At 56.8% G+C, this 18,270-nt stretch overlaps 3 protein-coding genes across 6 annotated transcripts in view; 1 reads left to right on the forward strand and 2 right to left on the reverse strand.

The window, feature by feature from the left end:
* Window positions 1-418: 418 nt before the first annotated feature.
* On the reverse strand, window positions 419-4,978 carry RSAD1 (radical S-adenosyl methionine domain containing 1; the record flags this gene model as incomplete). The annotated part of the gene is made up of 9 exons (XM_084237380.1): window positions 4,658-4,978; window positions 4,142-4,275; window positions 3,840-4,044; window positions 2,475-2,840; window positions 2,237-2,300; window positions 1,663-1,810; window positions 1,392-1,446; window positions 705-808; window positions 419-536 (listed from the first exon to the last, which is right to left on the reverse strand). The coding sequence occupies exons 1-9, from the start codon at window positions 4,790-4,792 to the stop codon at window positions 419-421; spliced, it is 1,329 nt and encodes a 442-aa protein (XP_084093506.1). The 5' UTR covers window positions 4,793-4,978.
* Window positions 4,979-6,617: 1,639 nt separating this feature from the next.
* The window catches only part of ACSF2 (acyl-CoA synthetase family member 2), a gene marked incomplete at its 5' end in the record, with an annotated part of 33,551 nt that continues 21,898 nt past the window's right edge, over window positions 6,618-18,270 (reverse strand). For 2 of the 3 annotated variants that reach the window (XM_084237718.1, XM_084237716.1), the window contains 13 exons: window positions 6,618-6,745; window positions 7,299-7,367; window positions 7,495-7,605; window positions 7,699-7,840; window positions 8,046-8,197; window positions 9,311-9,418; window positions 15,614-15,690; window positions 15,964-16,055; window positions 16,273-16,430; window positions 16,573-16,668; window positions 17,130-17,295; window positions 17,457-17,575; window positions 17,979-18,032. In XM_084237718.1, the coding sequence (XP_084093844.1) occupies window positions 6,695-6,745; window positions 7,299-7,367; window positions 7,495-7,605; window positions 7,699-7,840; window positions 8,046-8,197; window positions 9,311-9,418; window positions 15,614-15,690; window positions 15,964-16,055; window positions 16,273-16,430; window positions 16,573-16,668; window positions 17,130-17,295; window positions 17,457-17,575; window positions 17,979-18,032 (1,395 nt within the window). In that variant the 3' untranslated portion in view covers window positions 6,618-6,694. The remainder of the gene's footprint in view (window positions 6,746-7,298; window positions 7,368-7,494; window positions 7,606-7,698; window positions 7,841-8,045; window positions 8,198-9,310; window positions 9,419-15,613; window positions 15,691-15,963; window positions 16,056-16,272; window positions 16,431-16,572; window positions 16,669-17,129; window positions 17,296-17,456; window positions 17,576-17,978; window positions 18,033-18,270) is intronic. The other variant, XM_084237717.1, reaches the window with a different exon arrangement.
* On the forward strand, window positions 11,559-15,302 carry CHAD (chondroadherin; the record flags this gene model as incomplete). 2 transcript variants are annotated; one of them, XM_084237720.1, is made up of 4 exons in its annotated part: window positions 11,559-12,332; window positions 14,126-14,289; window positions 14,564-14,709; window positions 14,885-15,302. In XM_084237720.1, 3 exons carry the CDS (start codon window positions 11,559-11,561, stop codon window positions 14,703-14,705), a joined length of 1,080 nt encoding a protein of 359 aa, XP_084093846.1. In that variant the 3' UTR covers window positions 14,706-14,709; window positions 14,885-15,302. The 2 variants fall into 2 exon arrangements, with proteins under 2 accessions (XP_084093846.1, XP_084093845.1); XM_084237719.1 differs by having other exon boundaries at window positions 14,564-15,302.

An 18,270-nucleotide genomic window follows, 5' to 3' on the forward strand; every position in this document is an offset into this window, starting at 1 on the left:
TGTGGCTCCTGCCACCCCAGACATATCCTGTTTGCAAGCAAGGCTTGTTCGAGCAGGTCTCCGTGCTGGATATGCACACGGGTCCACCAGCATAGCTCAGTCCCTTCTATGTCCTGTCCTTTATTGTAGAGAGTGGAAGATGTATTGTTCAGACAATACAGATGTATTGTTCAGAACTGTTTGCCAGCCAGGATCTTCTTTAGAGTCCAGTAATAACAGGCACTCACAGAAACCATATTCCTATGGGAGCGGTGGGCAGACTTGAGGCCAATTCTCAATCAGAAAGGCCCTCTATCCACCTGACTCCACCAGGTCCCTGGGCATGCTGGAGCCAGCCAATGACCAGAGCTGATGTCGGCAGTGTCAGCCCATCCCCCAAAGCCCACCTGGCACTGTCCTGGGACACCGGAAAAGGTGGTCATCCTCCTGGCACTGGGGAGGGATATCTCTGCTGCCAGGTGTCTTGGAGTTGAGGCAGGAGGGTGAGCAACAGAGAGTCCAGCACAGCGAGACCCTCCCAGGAACATCGAAGACCCCTGGAAAACCAAGATGTGTGGATGTGATGGCCTCATCATACCAATTTCAATCCCCACTCTCCACCATTGTCAAGCCCCCCACACCCACAGGTCCCTTTGTTTCATCTCTCTTGGGTTTGTGGATCTGTGGCCAGGGTTCCCTGGGGCCCCTAAACCACCCCAATATACCTATGATCCAGCAGCAATAGGCCTTGCTCCAGCAGCTCCTCCACCTCCTTGCTTGCTCCAAATATGTCCCAAAGGGTCAGCTGGGGCTCAAACTGCTTCCAGTGCTGGGGAAACCAGAAGGCTTAGGGGTGCAAAGGCCACAAGGTGGTTAGTTGGTAGGGCTACTCTAGGCAAAGGGGTGCAGGAGGGACAGCCCAGCATAAAGGTTGCAGGGCCAATGGGCCAGCAGGGAGGCAGGCACCTTTCCCTACTCCATAATCAGGAAGAAACCCAGCTCCCAACCAAGCCAGGTCTCCCCCTGATCCTCTGGTCAGAGTATGGCCAGCCCCAGCCAGGGTTTTATGGCCTGACTACTCCCAGAACAGCTCTGAGTTTAGTTGATCATTATCTATTATATTTCCTGCAGCTTAAAAACATTTGAAATCCCTTAATCTAGTCTGTCCTCCCCCATAGCTGGGAAAATTGAGGTTCAGAGAGATGTGTGCCTAAGGATACAGTAAGAAAGGGACTAGAACCCCAGTGTTTGCAGCCCTGGCCCAGGGTTCTCACCATTGCACCACATTGTCCAGTGCTTCTGCCCATCAGACTCCAGTTGGAGCAAAGCCCCAGAGAAACAGGAGGGGTGGTGTGTGTGTGTGTGTGTGTGTGTGTGTGTGTGTGTGTGTGTAGAAGCCCTTGACTTCTTACCTGGTGAGTGATTCCCATGTCTGTGCGTAGCCCCATGGCCAACACTTCCTCCAGCCTGAAAGGAAATGCAGCAAGGGCTCTTGGAGAGATCTGTGCCTGTCCCACTGCTCAGCTCCGAGACAGGGATATGCACTGGGGGGCTCATGAGGAGCATGCAGCACGAGGTAGGGTAGAGGTAGGGTATGGCAAGAAACAAAGGTGTGCATGTGGAGGTATTTTGGGGAATGCAGGGAAACCCCAGATGAAGACCCCTGTGCCCCTAGATGCTCACAGCTCCAGCTTGCCCAGAGGGACACGCTTCCGGGTGCCATGACCAAAGAGCTTCACCTCTTTCATCCAGTTGTCAGGCTCCAGGGTCTGGATCCGAGCCTCGCGGGTGTGGCCCCCGGCCCCCTGGGGTATAAATCGCCCATGGGCCCCTGACAACAACAACCATGCCCACTTTACTATCAGCCAACACTGTACGCTTGCCAGGTATTAAATCAGCAGTTCTCAGAGTGTGACCCCTGGTCTACCAGCATCTAATATGCTAGAAATGTGAATTCTTGGGCTCTACTCCAGCCTTGTCCAGTTGGAAATTCTGTGGGTGACCCAGAAATTGGGGTTTTAACATATCTTCCACATAATTCTGGTGCACACTGAAGATCAAGAACCACAGTGCCAGAGCCAGACACTATATTAAACACCTCAAAATACATATCCAACAGCGCTATGAAGTAGGTATTTATTTTTTGTCTCACTTTATCTATCAGAAAACGTGAAAATAAGAGTCCAAGTAAGTGACCCAAGAGAGCAGTGACATCGCTGTCCTGAGTCACCCCTTCTATGGTTCACGGGGTACTCACCAGGCCCAATGCCAAGGTACTGACCACACTGCCAGTAATTCCAATTGTGGGTACTAAGCGCCCCCTGTGGAGAGGGAGGGAATAGTCAGTGCAGAGTGAAGGAGTGGGCCGGTTAGAATGACCCACCAACACAGTCCTTGAAAGCACCAAGCGAGACCCTTCTCCCCAAAAAGGCCCTAACTCCCCAGTCACAACTCGGCTTGCCACTGCCCATTTCACCCTTCAGCCCAGGACTCACATTCCGGGCGAAGTTGGAGACCTCATACTGGCGGAAGCCGGCCTCCTGCAGAACTGCCCGTCCCTCCTGGTACATCTCGGCAGCCAGGTCAGGGGCAGGGGCAGGAAGGGAGCCCTGCTGCACTCGGGTGAAGAGCGTGGTGCCCCGCTCCAGGGTCAGCTGGTAGAGGGAGAGGTGGTCGTCACAGTGGCGAAGCAGCTCCCGCAGCTGCCACAGCCAGGGTGCAACCTGCTGTGTGGGCAGCCCCAGCATCAGGTCCACAGACACACGGCCGGGGAAGAGGCGCCGGGCCTCTGCCAGCGTCCGCAGAGCATCGCCAGCCGAGTGCGTCCGCCCTAGCAACTGCAGCTCAGCATCGTCCAGGGACTGAGGAGAGAGGGTCAAGTGTAAGCACGCAGGTCAGCACAGTCAACTGACTTTAGTGTCATGGACACACACCCGGGAAAAGTCGTGAACAGCAGGGAGCTGGAAGGCAGGTGATCAAGCCGGATCTAAGGGCTGAAGAGTCACATGTCCAAATGTTTTCCTGCAACATCCAATTCATTCTTCAAACTGTCCAGTATTAGCTCCATGTTATAGATGAGAAAAACGAGGTTTAGAAATCTTAGGTAGCTCACCCAAGGTTATACAATTGCCAAGATAGATTAAGAATTTAGGATGGATTTCAAAGCCACCAGCCTTAAAATTTTACTTGTAATTTTGAATATTTCAAATCTACAGAAAAGTTGGGGGGGGGAGTCACAATAAACACTTCATCTGGATTCATCAACTGACATTTGTCACTTTTGCTTCCAAATATTATGCTGACTCATATGAGAGCAACTTATAGACAAGAACTATTTGAAAGAACTTTTTCTGGTAATGGAATATTCTCTGTCTGCACTGCCCAACACAGTAAGCACTGGCCACACAGAGCTGTCTGTTAAGTTAATTAAATTTAAATAACTCCATTTTAGGAGGGTTTCCATGATTTCATCAGATGAAGGTGTCCTTCCGTCTGTACTCTGAAAGCCCTTTATAGGCAGCCTTTACCATGTTGATCACCTGTCTGCCTCCTCCTGTGTCTCCAATCACATAACAAATCCTTTTTGAGTACCTACTATGTGCTAGGCACTACGGTGGGTGCTTGGAATGCAGTGATGAATAAAGGTACAGGATCCCTGCCTCATGGAGCAAGTGGTCTAGCCCAGCAGCAGACAACTACATAGTGACAAAAGTGTCAAGACACATTTTTCAGTACCTCCTAGGATCTGGCACCCAAAAGGAATCAATAAATGTTTGTTCAATGAATGACTGAATCTGATCAGAGGAGAGACAGCACTGAAGGGCTCAGTGCTCTGGGAGTGGGTGGGTAAGTTGGGTTACCTGGAGGCCAATGGACAACCTGTTGACCCCTGCTGCCCCAAAAGCTGCCAGCCTGGAGCCTGGGGCTGAAGTGGGGTTGGCCTCCAATGTGACTTCCGTGTCTGCAGGCAGGTGGACTGCCTGGGCCACCGCCTCCAAGACAGCAGCCACAGTGTGAGGACTGGCCAGGCTGGGAGTGCCCCCACCAAAGAACACAGACTCCACCCTGGGAAAAGAGGATGGAGGTGAGTCTTGTGCTTATCCAACATCCACACCGCCCCCCCAATAATTCCCAAGACCCTGCTTCCAGCCTCCATACCCACCGCTGCACCCCACTGAGCCGCAGCAGTGTCTGAGCTTCAGTCACCAGACAGCTCCGCATGGCTGCCTCATCCACTCCCCGGAGGATGTACTTGTTAAAGTTGCAGTAACTGCAGCGCTTCTCACAGTACGGCCACTAGTGGGGAGTGGGGCAGGGGTCTCTGAGTGGGACAGGGGCTGACTCCAGGTGGCCCTAGCTACGTCCAGAGTTCAGTCACACACCTCCCGGCGGCGCTCTTCCAAGGTCCATCCACCGAGGCTATGCAATCTAACCCCCACCCCCCCAGGGCAAGCCGGAATGGGATTACTAAATCCACTGCAATATGGGAAAACGACGTGCAGAAGGGAAATCACTAGGTCAGGATCACGGAACCGGTGAGACTTCAGATCTCTGAACCAAGGCGTTCCCTGCCTGGGCACCGCGACCCACCCGCCTCGTCTGCGGGCAGGGAAGGCGGGTTCGCAGCGGCCTGACAGCCGCCACGTGGGTCCGGGCCGCGCGCCCCCCCCCCACTCACGTGCACGTAAAGCGCCGCGCGCCGGCCCGGGGGCTCGGAGCCGCAGGCCTCGCTCGCGCCCTCCACGCGGCGGCGCGTCTGGGCCGCTGTGAGCGCAGCCGCGCAGCCGCGAGCCCGGGCCCCGGGAAGCGCCATGGCGCGTTACGCGGCGGCGCGCGGCCTGGGGCACCGAGCAGGATCCGAACTCGAGACGCGCCCGAGACGCTCCGGCGCGCGCAGGGCCGGCTGGGTGGGTCACCCCGGCGGAAGGAAGCGGGGCTGCGTGACCGCGTGCCGCGTCCTCCGCGCCCGGAGGCCTGGAGCCTCGGGTCTGCAGCGCCACCTGCCGGACGCCGCTGGGCCCACCGCAGCCGCGGCTCGGTGCCTTCCCGGGCTGCCGGGGGCGAGTTCCCCACCCTTGCAGGACTGGCTTCATCCTGTCAGTTCCTTCCCATCTTATAAGCCTGGCTCAGAACTGGGCGCTGGGGACACCTAGATGCTTAAGTCCAGACCCCAGTACAGATGCACGAGACAGGGGAGAGGCAGAGCCAGAAGAGACAGACGGCCACAGGTATTAGTCAGCACCTGAGGCCGGTCTGATAGGACGGCATGGAGCCAGTGACGAAGGAGAGCGCGCTGGGGCTGGATGGTGAAGGAGCAGAAAATCCCAGGGGTAACTGGCTGGCCAGGAAAGCGAGCAATCTGCCATCTCCTGGGCAGGTCATCCTGGATGCCCTCTGGGAGGAGAGTCAGAGAGCGTGTCTGTGGGAGAGGCAAGATGCAGGTGAAGGCCTGGGAAGGCAGGCCGGTGAGGACCTGTCACACAGGTGGAAGGGCAGGTGCTTTAGAGTCAGGCAGCCTGCCTTTATTCAGGGCTGAGTGGCTTGGGGCAAGATGCTGAACTGTTTGGGCAGATTTTTCACTAGGGAAGCAGACAGCACTCAGAGAGGAGGAGGTTAGCTCTTTATTTACTCTGGTGGCCTCAGAGGAGATCTCTCGCCAAAGTCTGAGCCCAGAACAACTAAGTTACAGAGTATTTATTGACTAAAGCAAGGGGTACTGTCATCTGAAATGCATGACTCAGGGTGCCTGTGGCCTTGAGGGCACTTATTTATCAGTTGTTCCCTAAAACTTTCAGTCTACAGGCTGTGCCCCAACTTCAGCTCATCAACAGGTCAGCCTGACATTTTCCACTTCAGAACCTCTCTGAGTTTACTTCACCACTTGTGCTAGGATAGTGGGGAAGATTTCAAGAGAAAAGGTTGCATAGTGCTTGGCACTCGAGTTTCCTAAGATTATGCCCCCCCCCTTTTTTTTTAAACAAGTAAAGAGGAGGGCACTGCTGCCAGGGGCAGACACACTGTGGACAGGAAGGAGGTCTCTGTCTCCATGAACTGGAAATCTGTGTGCTTTCTGGAACCCAGGGTTTTTTGTTTTTTTGTTTTTTGTTTTTTAATTTCTTGGGTCAAGCTATAGCCTGCTTGAATCTGGCCCTGCCCATCAGGGGTTCATGGATTTAAAAAAAAAAAAAAAAGAATGGGTTGGTTGGGGGAGGAGGGGCAGATAGCTAAAGGGCATGGAGTTTCTTTTTGAGAATGAAAATATTTTAAATTTAGTGAGTGTTGTGCATATCTGTGAATATGAGCACTTTAAATGGGTGAATTGAATGGTATGTGAATTATATCTCATTAGAGCTGTTTAAAAGAATACTCCTTGCTGGGCTAATCTGACAACAATGTAGAAAAAGAAATGAGACTAGCCTAAGAAAAATTGGGTTGGGATCTCAGAGTGCTTGAGTGAGGGTTACATTAAGTAAATAATGCATGCCAAAGTGCTCCGCATCCTCACTGACAAGGACAAGGAATACGAGGTCGGAAAGTGCTAGTTCCCCTTCTGTCTTTCCCTTTCTCCACCCCACAGTAGTTGCCAAGAGAGCACCCAACAAAAGTCCAGTCAAAGAAAACATGAAGAAGCTCTTTATGCCAAATCACAAGTACAGACAGGGCAGTGTCAGGGGAGGGCAGAGAGGGCCCAGGAGGACACCCCTCCCCTCTTTATTTACAGGTTTAGGTGTTGTTCCATCTGTTCTCGAAGCTTGTATTTCTGGATCTAGAGGAAAGAGAAGGGATTGAGAGCCAGGCTTGGTGCCTGTGCCATTAAGGGTGACCAACCCCTTCAGTTTGCTGGGACTGAGCTGTTTCTTAGGCTAATTTTCTTAGGGCAAACCAGGATGAGCTGTCTAGTTGGTCACCCAGCTGCCAGCCACTGGCTAGACTCTTCTTTTTTTTAATAGAAGATTTATTTATTTATGTATACAATAGCTGGGGTACAGGTCAGAGGTGTGGGGGGTGAGGGGATTCACCAGAGACAGAGTAGGGAACAGAACAGGCAGGTTGACTGAAACACACTGCTGAGGGGAGCAGCAGGAGAGTTAGGAGAGGTCTGCTGCGCCATGTGGGCAGCTCCCTGGCTGGGGATCGAACTCGTGCTGCAGTAGCTGCAGATAGCTTCATAGGTTGCATCTCAACCCCTTGTGCAACCAGGGAGGCCCTGGATAGACTCTTGGGTCCACCGTGAAGAAAGCATGCTTGGGACCTCTTGGCTTTCTACACCTGGGGCCCCAGACCGCTTAGCCCTCCCTGGCCTCCTCCACCTGGCATACCTTTCCGGAGCCAGTGAGGGGGTAGTCTGTGACAAACACGATGTACCGGGGAATCTTGAAGTGTGAGATCTGCAGACCAGAAGGAGATAAAGTGCGCGGATGGGTGGGGGGTCATAAGGGGAGGGGAGGGTACAGCGGGCTGTAGGTTGGCAGGGAGAACCAAGTAACATCGGCTGGGGTGGATTAAGCTTCCCACCTTCCCTTTGCAGAAAGCCTTGATCTCCTCCGCTGTGGTCTTCTCCCCCTGCTTCAATCGAATGCAGGCACAGATCTCCTCCCCCATCCGGTCATCCTTCACTCCCACCACCTTCCAGGGTCAAAGGCCGATGTCAGACATCCCCATCCCCAGCCGTACCCCATGTTTCCTGCTCCTGGGGGCTCACCAGGACTGGTGCCTCACCTGTACTTCCTGCACCTGTGGGTGGTTGTGAAAGAAGTCCTCCAGCTCCGCGGGGTAGATGTTCTCACCACCTCGGATGATCATATCATTGGAGCGGCCCACAATCTTACAGAAGCCTTGCTGATCCAGCATGGCGATGTCTCTATAGGGAAAGTCCAGGAATGGCCTCTCACCTCCACCTCATCGGGCTAGCTCGCTCACTCACTCACTCACTCACTCATCAAACATTTATCAAGCACCTACAATGTGCCTGGCACTGTTCTAGACTTGGGGAGGCACAGCATCCACATGTCATGTGGAGCAGACAGACAAAAACAAATAAGCCAAAACCTGCCCTTCCTTCTCACCCAGTCCGATACCACTTGTCCTGTCCAATTGCTTCCTGCGTCTTCTGGGGCTCACCCCAATAGCCCAGCATGACGCAGTATCCTCGGATGAACAGCTCTCCGGGTGTGTTCAGCTCTACCAGGGCTCCATTCTGCGTGTTCAGGATCTGGGCCTGGGACCAGACAGCTTCAGGATGCAACCTCCCTCCCTCTCATTTCAGGATGGGGAGGGCCTCAGGAAGCGGGGGGGAGCTTTGCCTTCCCTCTCCCCAATAATGAGACCCCTTGGACCTGTCCATCCCAATTCAGGGCAGAGGGACAGGCTGGAGTAGATCCACCAGCAGCCTGGACAGGAAAGGATGGAGGAAGCCCAGGCCAGGAGGGGCGAAGGAAACTGAGCGGGCAGAGGCTGCTGCAGAGGAGGCCTGTGGAGGGCCAGGCCAACTGAAGAATTATAAACTGTGCAGAAATAAAGGAGCAAATAAAGAAGCCAAATAGGGTGGTGTGGCAGGGCCACGTGAATGGGAGTAGAGAAGAGGCAGAGATGAAAGCCCAGCAGAAAGATGAGCCACGGCCCACATGCAAGGAGAGTTTACTTGTGTCCCTCAGTGACTGCATCTGTGAGATGGGGAGAACTACCCTCGCCCCATCTACCCTACAAGTGGGCACCCCTGTGAGCAGCAGTGGGCTGTTGGGTACATGGAGGGGTACACTGCAGGGCACACTCGCTGCCAGGAGGAGGCCTAAAGAGATCTCAGCATGGTGGCCGTGAGCCCTAGGGAAAGCGAATTATCGGGCACATTGGCATTGGCAGTAACCCCAGAGGGGCGAGGATACAGGAGGCAGAGGATCCGGGGGGGGGGGGATGGCATAAAGCACCAGGAAAGGAATCACAGCTTTAAGCAAAGAGGAGTGCTGCAAAACGAGGGGGGGTGGCGGGGGGGGTAGGAAAATACAGGAGAAAAAGAGCTGTGTAGGAAAAAATCTCTGTACCCTGGCTCCTCTTTGAGGCTGTCCTGGCTGCCCCGAAACAGACAGTGGGCTTGGCAAAAACAGACCTCAGACAGGAAGGGAGGCTGTGGAGAAGTTCAGCTGGCCGCTGCTCAGGGCCACTGCTCCAGCTCTTCCCCTCAGGCCTCCACCCAGAGAGTCTCGGCCAGGCCCTTGACCCCGCAGTGTCTGGAGGGAGCTGTTCGGGTCTCTCATTGAAAGCAATAAATGTTCTGGGGCGGGGGCAACCCAGGTGATGGTGGGAGGTGGGGTCTGGAGGGCTGGGCTGGGCTCACCTCTGTGTCAGGCATAATTCTGCCCACAGTTTCTGCCTTCTGCTCCAGAGTGTCCTGAGCAAAGTTCATGAAGGTCACAGGACTGTTCTCTGTGGTTCCATAAGCCACCTAGGGAGTCCAGAAAGGGTGTTTGGAGGGAGCTCGAGGACTGTGTAGAGATGGGGTGAGCTACCCTGAGGGAACACCCTGGGAAGGAGCTTGGGGATAAGTGGAAGGGAGCTAGATGGTGGGAAGAGACTTGCACTCGACAGGTCAGGGGTCAGAGGTGCTGGGACTTTGAGTAGACTGGCAGACTAGCTCAATGAGCAGGAACCCCAGGCCTGCAATAAAATTCAAGCAGGGAAGCCATTCCCTTCCAGACAGGGTCGCCCAGCTTCTGGCCCAGCCACATGCTCCAGTGTTATCAAAGCCCCCACAACCTCCACTGCCCCTCCCTTCGAAGCCCTTCCCCCATGAACGTGATGAGAAAGCCAGCCTGGCCTGGCCCAGCTGGGGCACAGACACAACCCACCCACCCGGCCCTACCCCACCTCACCCTTCTGAAACTCAGAACAAGAGTCTATCTTTGGGTGGGTGTCCCCAAGCTCTGGAGAATTTCCTGTAAGTTTATTTCCATCAAAATAAAAAGACAGCCAAAGCAAGGATTTAAAAAGCCAGTGGCACCCCCGCCCCTTCCAGTGGTTGGAACATCCTGAGCAACAGAAAACCAGAAGCCAGCCTTGGAGGAGGCTAAATACCATCAGGGAATGTTCTGGGCAACCATGACCTCCATCTAGAGGCAAGGGGCTAAAGGAGCTTAGGAAAGGGGCCCCCATACCTGGGTACTGGAAGAAGGGTGAGGGGCTAGCTACCCTCTATTCTAGGTTCCTTCTGGTCCCCCCATCATTAAGCCCCCCCCACCTCATTTCTCTATGTTAGCTGGGGTGAGTCAAGCACAGAAGGGTCTGGTTCTTTCCCCCCCACCCCCCCAATACAGGCAACAACCCCTACCAGGCACCCCAGAGCTGAGATACTATCTGCCCACCCTCCACTTCCCACAGAAATGGGGACACCTTGGTTGGTAAGTAGACGCAGAGGCCTGGTCGACGGAGGCAGGGTTGCCCACAGGACCTGGAGCCTGGCTAGCAAGCTGTCCGGGGCCAGCTCCGTGTAGCCAGGAGACCTGCCCCCCTCCCCCTCCCTCACAGCCCTGGGGCCACTGCCCAGGTGTGGCCTCTGCCAAGTACACCTTGGCGCCACTCTGGCCGCCACCCTGAGAGCCCCCTCGGAGGCGCGTCCTGACCACTGGAGGTGGGGATGAGGAGATGGGGCTATTTTAGGAAGATTAAGTAAGGGGGAGAAAGGGAAGCTGTCGCCGCTGTCCTCGCGCAGTTGCCCTGGCCCTGCCTGCGGTCTTCAGGTGTGTTTACGAGTCCTGTGGGTGGCCCCACCCCCTCGCCGCCCCAGGTCCCAATTTTCTGGTTAGCGTTCGGCCCTGGAAAAGGGGGCTGGGGCGCAGGGGACAGGAACCCAAGCCCGGAGCCGGGAGAGAGGAGCCCCGCAGGGCCGGCGGGCGCGCCCTTCTCGTCAGGCCTGGCTCGGGGCGTCGAGCCCGAAGGGGGAGCCCGACGCCAGAGCTGCTCGCACGCTCCGCCGGCGGCGCACAAGAGCCCCATTAAAGCGCCGCGGCTGGCGGACCGCGGCGAGACTCGTGTCCGGCTGTCCTGCTCCGCTTCCTCTCGCCGGGTCCAGGCACCCAGCCGAGCGTCTATGGGGGGGGGGTGGGGGTGGGGAAGGGGGTGGTGGCTGGCGGCTCATGCTTGAGCAAACAAATAAGTTCAGGGAACGCCTCCCTCTCTTCGGTGTAAACTCGGGGCTCTCCACACACCCATCCTTCCCCTCCCCGAAAAGTCTGAGGGAAAGAAGGTAGGGGGCAGGGGGAGAAGCAGGGTCTGAGAGCGCAGAGAAAGGGGGCGAAGGATGGGGGACGAGGTCCGGCCGCCGTCCTGGCCCCACACAGTCGCCGCCGTCTGGGGGCAGGGCCCGCCCCCTCCCCACCGAGGGCGGGGGCGCATCTCTGGGCGCGAGGGAGTTAAGCTGGTGCCTCGATGCTCCACGTAGGAGCTGGCTCGGCTGCCGGCTGCGGTCAGGGCCACCGTATAAATAGGCCAGGAGCCCCGAGGAGCTCCGAGGACTTGCCGCTGCCCGCACCCTGCCGTCGTCGCTGCTGCCGCCGCTGCCCCCAGCCCTGGCCCCAGGCGTCCTGGCCATGGCCCGCCCGATACTACTGCTCAGCCTCGGCCTCCTGGCCGGCCTCCTGCCGGTGCTCACCGCCTGCCCCCAGAACTGCCACTGCCACGGCGACCTGCAGCACGTCATCTGCGACAAGGTGGGGCTGCAGAAGATCCCCAAGGTGTCGGAGAAGACCAAGCTGCTCAACCTACAGCGCAACAATTTCCCAGTGCTGGCTGCCAACTCGTTCCGGGCCATGCCGAACCTCGTGTCGCTGCATCTGCAGCACTGCCAGATCCGCGAGGTGGCGGCCGGGGCCTTCCGCGGCCTCAAGCAGCTCATCTACCTGTACCTGTCCCACAATGACATCCGCGTGCTGCGCCCAGGCGCCTTCGACGACCTGAGTGAGCTCACCTACCTCTACCTGGACCACAACAAGGTGACTGAGCTGCCCCGGGGGCTGCTCTCCCCGTTGGTCAACCTCTTCATCCTGCAGCTCAACAACAACAAGATCCGCGAGCTGCGTGCAGGGGCCTTCCAGGGCGCCAAGGACCTGCGCTGGCTCTACCTGTCGGAAAATGCGCTCACTTCCCTGCAGCCCGGTGCTTTGGATGATGTGGAGAACCTCGCCAAGTTCCACCTGGACAGGAACCAGTTGTCCAGCTATCCCTTGGCTGCTCTGAGCAAGCTGCGGGTGGTGGAGGAGCTGAAGCTGTCCCACAACCCCCTGAAAAGCATTCCAGACAATGCCTTCCAGTCTTTTGGCAGATACCTGGAGACCCTCTGGCTGGACAACACTAACCTGGAAAAGGTGAGCTCCCAGCTCCAGACCTGTGCCCTGGCTCCTCTGCCTGGAGGCCTAGAGGTGCATGGCCACAACTGGGCACTATCTCCTCTCCCCTAAAGTTGCTTTTCCTCTGGCTATCTCCAAAGCGAGGGCATTACCAAACTCTGTCCCTTGTCTTCTCACATCCACACCCTAAACCCTGCCCTGCTGCCCGGTCCCCAGTCTCAGCCACTGCACCCTAGGATTCCTACTTATAAACAGGGCTGGGTCTGCCCTGATCCAACAGATGGCCTGGCCCCTAAAAGGCATCTCCAGCGTGCCCACCCCCACCCCAACCCCTGCTGTGGGCAGCAGCCACCTCTTCCTGTTGGGCCTTCTGCCCCTCCTCTGCTGTTTTTTCCTGTCTCCAGTAAACCTACTACCCCATAAAGGAAGGTTTGTTTATTGAGGAGCCTTCTAGAGGAGCGGGTGAATCAGGCCCACAAAGAGACCCTGTTCCTGATGGGGAGCTAGGGAGTGAGCGGGGAGCATATACCTGGGGAAGACCTCCTCCATGCCCCCCAGAGGCCCTAGCGGATGCTCCTCCACCCCCCACCCACCCACACACTCCACTGCATTCTCGGGTCCATTTCAACTGAGTGGGGGCCAGGAACCAGGGGCTCCCTGGGGCTGTAGGCATGGCACCAATGGGCTCCTTGAAAAGGAAAAAGCAAGTGCTGTGCACCATTGTCAACCTTCAACACTAGACCGAGGGTCTCCCCACAGGGAAGACACGCTGTGCATCACTGTGCCCAGACCACTAGCTGCCTTTTGCTCACCAGAGCCACCAGACCCTCTCCTGGCTGCAGCCTCGCTTAGTCCTGCCTCCCCCACAGTACCCAGCCTGGCCAGCTGGAGCTGTTGGGCTGAGGACAGAATCCTCCTTGGGACTGGAAAATCATTCTGGTACAGGGGCTTTGGCCAGGCAGTTTGGGCAGGGATCATGGCAAGGTAAAGGCAAGATGGCCATCTGCATGGTCTGGTTACAAAGACCATGTCACACCAGTCCCTGGTCACAGGCCTGAAGATGCAGGATCAGCCCAGACAGCAGCCAGCCTTTGTTTGGGCAAATGGAAGCTGCCCCCCGCCCCCCAGCCCATCTCCAGCCCCAGCTTCTCCCCAGCTGAAATCGGAGACCCTGTGGCCTTTCAATGGGCAGCAGAGCAGGGCATCAGGGGCTGATCTGGGGCAGGGGAGTCCAGGCAGGAACTGTCAGTCCTGGGCCAGGATGTGGGCATCAATAGAACGTTTCCTCTGGAGGCTTCCAATCTGGCCAAACGCCCCACCAAGGTGTCTCCACAAATAGCTTTTGTCAGGCAGTGAGGGAGCAGTGAAGACAGAGCTGGGTTAACTCCCAGGACCCTGGGGGTGTCGGGAGCCCGGGCCCACAGCCCACCCCACCAAACACTGACTGACTTCACTGTGTGCCAGCTTGGGCCAAACTCAGGCTGCCTCCCCATCCCAGTATTTGTGCAGGGAGGGTGGAGCCAGGGAAGAGGAGGCTGATGTGGTGCTGCAGCCTCCCTAATGTGTCCCTGGGCACGGGGCTTTGTTTCTATTCCCCCACCCACTCTCTGGAAATAACGCTGCCTGCCTGCATCTCAAAAGGTGGCGGTGTGATTAGATCATCTGAGACAATTCAGTCCCCAGTCCCCGTGAAATGCCTCGAGGTGCCACCGCTTTTGTCCAGGGAAGGACCCTGCCCCTAGGCACCATGGAGCTGGAAAAGTCTGGACCCTGGTTCTGAGGTGCACACTCATGACCACTTTACCCCCCAGTTCTCGGACGGTGCCTTCCTGGGTGTGACCACGCTGAAACACGTCCATCTGGAGAACAACCGCCTGAGCCAGCTGCCTTCCAATTTCCCCTTCGACAGCCTAGAGACCCTCAACCTCACCAGCAACCCCTGGAAATGTACTTGCCAACTCCGGGGCCTCAGGAGGTGAGAACACCCCCGTGTGCTCCCCAGAAGCCACCCTCATGTGATGGAGTGGAGACACATCAGGCCCTGCACTAAGACCTCCAAGCATATGTGCTAGATCTGCTCCCGAGTAGGTTCCCTGCTTGGGGTGGGGGTGTGGTTCCCCATTTTTGAAATGAAGATGACAGTTCCCCACTAACCTGAAGCTAAGCCGATCCTGGCCCCATGGCTCACCATCCCTTCCCCAGTACTCCCACATCCCTCCTCCAACCCCAGCAACTCTCTGTCTCTCCAGGTGGCTGGAAGCCAAGACTTCCCGCCCCGATGCCACCTGTGCCTCTCCCGCCAAGTTCAGGGGCCAGCACATCCGTGACACAGATGCCTTCCGAAGCTGCAAGTCCCCCACTAAGAGGTCCAAGAAAGCCGGCCGCCATTAAACAGGTGGGGGCAGGGTGGACAGGTCCCCCATGCTCTCTCGGCACATGAGGAGGGGTGGCCCATGGGGAGGGGTGGGGAGACCCCCCATTTTGAGAGGGGAGGGCTAGGATGCCTCTCCCAGGGGACACATGCCTGGGACTCCCATCATGTCCTGACATGGCTCCTTGCCTCTCCACAGGTCCCGACCCAGCTGGTCCTGGTGACTGGCCTCTGCCTTCCGCCGGAGAGACTACTGACCTTCCCACTCTGACCCGGCCTTCTCCCCACAGCCTCTGCTGATGCACAGAGCTGTCCACACCTAGCTGCGTCCTGGCAGGGGGCTCAGGCACTCCAGCAGAAACCCAGCTCTACCCAGCAGTGAGAGCGCCATCACACCTGCCCCCGCCTCCCAGGCTCTTCTGAAAAAAGCTGTTACTGAGACCCCCCAAGGCCTTCAGAACCAGAACAGAGTGGTCATCAGGATGGCCACTTTCCAGAATCCTCCCCTCTGCTCCCCTTGCCCTGCCATTTGGAAACAAACATCAACCCCTTGCCCCACCCTTTCCTTCCAGAAAGGGTCTGAAGCCCATAGCCCAACTCTGCCAGCCCCACCTGCCAGGACACGCCAGCAGGACACTGGTGCTTTGCTACATACCCTGTGCTGCATTTCCTCCCCAGATTTCTATAAATATAAATGTATGTATGTATATTTACCCCCCCACCTGGCCCCTACCTCCATGATTCACCAACTGCTGAGGTCAGACTGTATTTTCTTACATCTGCTTACTGGAAGGAGGGGGGAGGAGAGGGTCTTCCTTGGAGACAGCAGATGATAGCTCAGCCTTCACTTGTCAGTCTGTCTTCACCCAGGCCTAGCCTGCCTCCCACTCCCAACCTGGGCCCAGCCCCTGTCCCGGAGGCCACTTACCACCAGCTCCTTCATGTTCAACTTGTTGCTCATGGCTCGGATCAGCTGTGGGGGTACCGAAGACCCACCAATCACACCTGAATCAGAGAGCAGGCTGACACAGCTCCCCCCTTCTCCAGGCACAGGAGACCCCCTTCACCTACAGCTCTTTCTAGGGAAGAAATTCCCTTCTCTCCCTGACCCTGGATCTGTTCCTACACTTGGCAGCAGACCTTGAACTGGGAACACTGGGGATTTGCCTCCTCCCCCACCCACCCCACCTTTCAGCAATAACCCTTTTGCCCCCTAAATAAGAGTGGGTCCAAATCAAGCTCACCCGGGCCAGTGCTGGCCTGGCCACCCCATCCCACCTCCACACATGGTTGAGATGTCATAACTGGAGAAGTCTGGCTGGTTCAGAATGTCCAAGTACATTGTGGGGGTGCCATAGAGGTGGGAGCCTCTGTATTGGGGGGAGGGGAGAATGCATCTCAAAATCAGTCTTGGAAGTAGAAGGGAGCTCCTCACCCACCACCCGGAATCTGCAGAAAGGACAAGTCTGCAACCTTGGGGAGCAGACAAAGAGCAGAGAGGGAAGAGACATCTTGGAAAGGGATGGGGCCCAGGAACGAGAACAGAAGGTTCCCATAAACCTGTGGGTAGCTGCCCTTGATGCCCACCTCTCTTTGCTGATGGCCTCCAGCACCTTCTTGCCATCAAAGGCTGGAGAGGACAGGATGAGGGTGAGGCCATATATCACGCTCACCATTGTGCCGCCCACAGAACCCAGGCAGTGGTACAGGGGAGTAGGCAGGACTGCCCGCAACTCCTCCGGCGGCTGGAGATGAAGACAGGAGGCTGAGTCTATATTGGAGCCAGAAGCCCAGGAAGCCATTTCTTCCACTCTGCAGGGGGAGCCCAGCAAGTCCCCACCCCTGCAGGGTGCCCGTCAGCCTTGGCCTGGGTCAGCACCCCTTTACCTTCAGGTGCAGTTTCATTCGCTCCCCTAGTAGGCTGGCGTTGTTGACAATATTGTAGTGGGAGAGGGTGGCCCCCTTGGGTTTGCCTGTTGTCCCCTGACAAGAGAAGAAAGTGACAGATTGGTCTCCTTCTTTGTCCTGCACACAGGTCTCCCGTGTGCCTGCCTGACGCTAGCCGCTAGGATCCAGAAATGTGGAAGATAAGGTCTCTGTCCTCATGCATAAGGCGACTCAGGGAGCTCTGTGGCCCACCGGCAGAGTCCCTCTCGGCTCAGTCCCCCCAAATGAGGGGACAGGCGGGACCAACTCTGACATGTTTGCCCAGGACATCTGCCCCCCAGGGCAGATGCTAGGGACGAAAGGCCTAGGGGGCGCAGCAAGTGACAAGCACCCAGTGCTGATGTTTTCCAGGGCAAAGAGGACAGCTAAGGCCACCCCATGGGGAAGGGTGCCTATACTCCTGACCACCTTCGCTACCCCCCTACACTTGGGGAAGGGTCACGGGGCCAAGGGTCAGCATGCCAGTGTGGGCTCGGGGCCTGAGCACTCAGCCCTACCGAGGTGAACTGGATGTTGATGGGGTCATGGCAGGACAGGAACTTCTGGACGTGCCGGAACTGGGCCAGATGCTGCTCGGCACTGCCAGCTGCTAACACGTCGTCCAGGAGCAAGGTCCCTGGCAGAGGGGCATCCACTGAGATGACGGTGGTCAGGTCTGGGAGCCTGGGGCAGGGAGATGGTGAGAGTAGAGGCTGAGGTGAGAGTAGAGGCTGAGGGAGGGTAAGAGGGTTCTGCGAGATCCCAGCTTCATCCCTGGGGTTGGATAGGAAATGAGGGGCCGGGATACTGCACAACACTCTCCTCCCAAACCGGAACACTCCCACCTCTGACTCTTCAAGGCCCCGGGCTGGGATGTCTCCAGCTCTGGACAGATCTGCTTCAAGATGTCGTAGTACTGTTGAGTCTTGAACTGCTTGGGGAACACGAGGGCTTTGCAGCCCACCTGTGGAAGCAGAGGCCCCCACTTCTAGTCAGCAGGAAGCCCCAGACTGGTCTTTGGGGGGTCCTCAGGAAGAGTTGCTGTCTCTCATACATATCACCACTACCCTGATACATGCACATCACTTCTGGTCACACACCCCAACTCACACATACTACCCCCTACACACATGCGCATGCACTACCATTTAACACGTATAGACAAAGCCCATAACTACCCCCACAGACGCGTGTCACCCTAAGCACATGCACCAGCTGGTGTGCCCTATCCTCCCACACACAGCCCAAAGACGCACTGGTTGTCACCCACCTGTGCATGCCCTCCCCATGCCCTCAGCCCTCTATGACAATCGGAAGACCCCTGTGCCAGGCAGTGGCCAGGCGCCTCTCCCAGCAATGGGACCTACCTTCTTGAGAGCATACTCAAGCTCTAAAGACTGGTAGGCTGGGTTCACAGACACCTGGAGGAGATAGCAAAAGAGTGCCAGTGTCCTCTGCAGCCCCTGTCCCCCTTGATGTGCCTCCACATCTGGAGGTTCAGATGCACTGTGTAGACACATTGTGTAGACAGAGGCAGTGCCTACACCCCAGGGCCTCCTGGGAAGACTTCAGGAGAAAGTACTATCTGGTCTGAAACCAGCCAGGCACTGGTTTGGTTCTGGGGCCAACAGCCTGCGGGCTCTCCCTGAATAAGACCCC

This window comes from Talpa europaea, assembly GCF_964194135.1.
Source record: "Talpa europaea genome assembly, chromosome: 7".
NCBI lineage: Eukaryota > Metazoa > Chordata > Mammalia > Eulipotyphla > Talpidae > Talpa > Talpa europaea.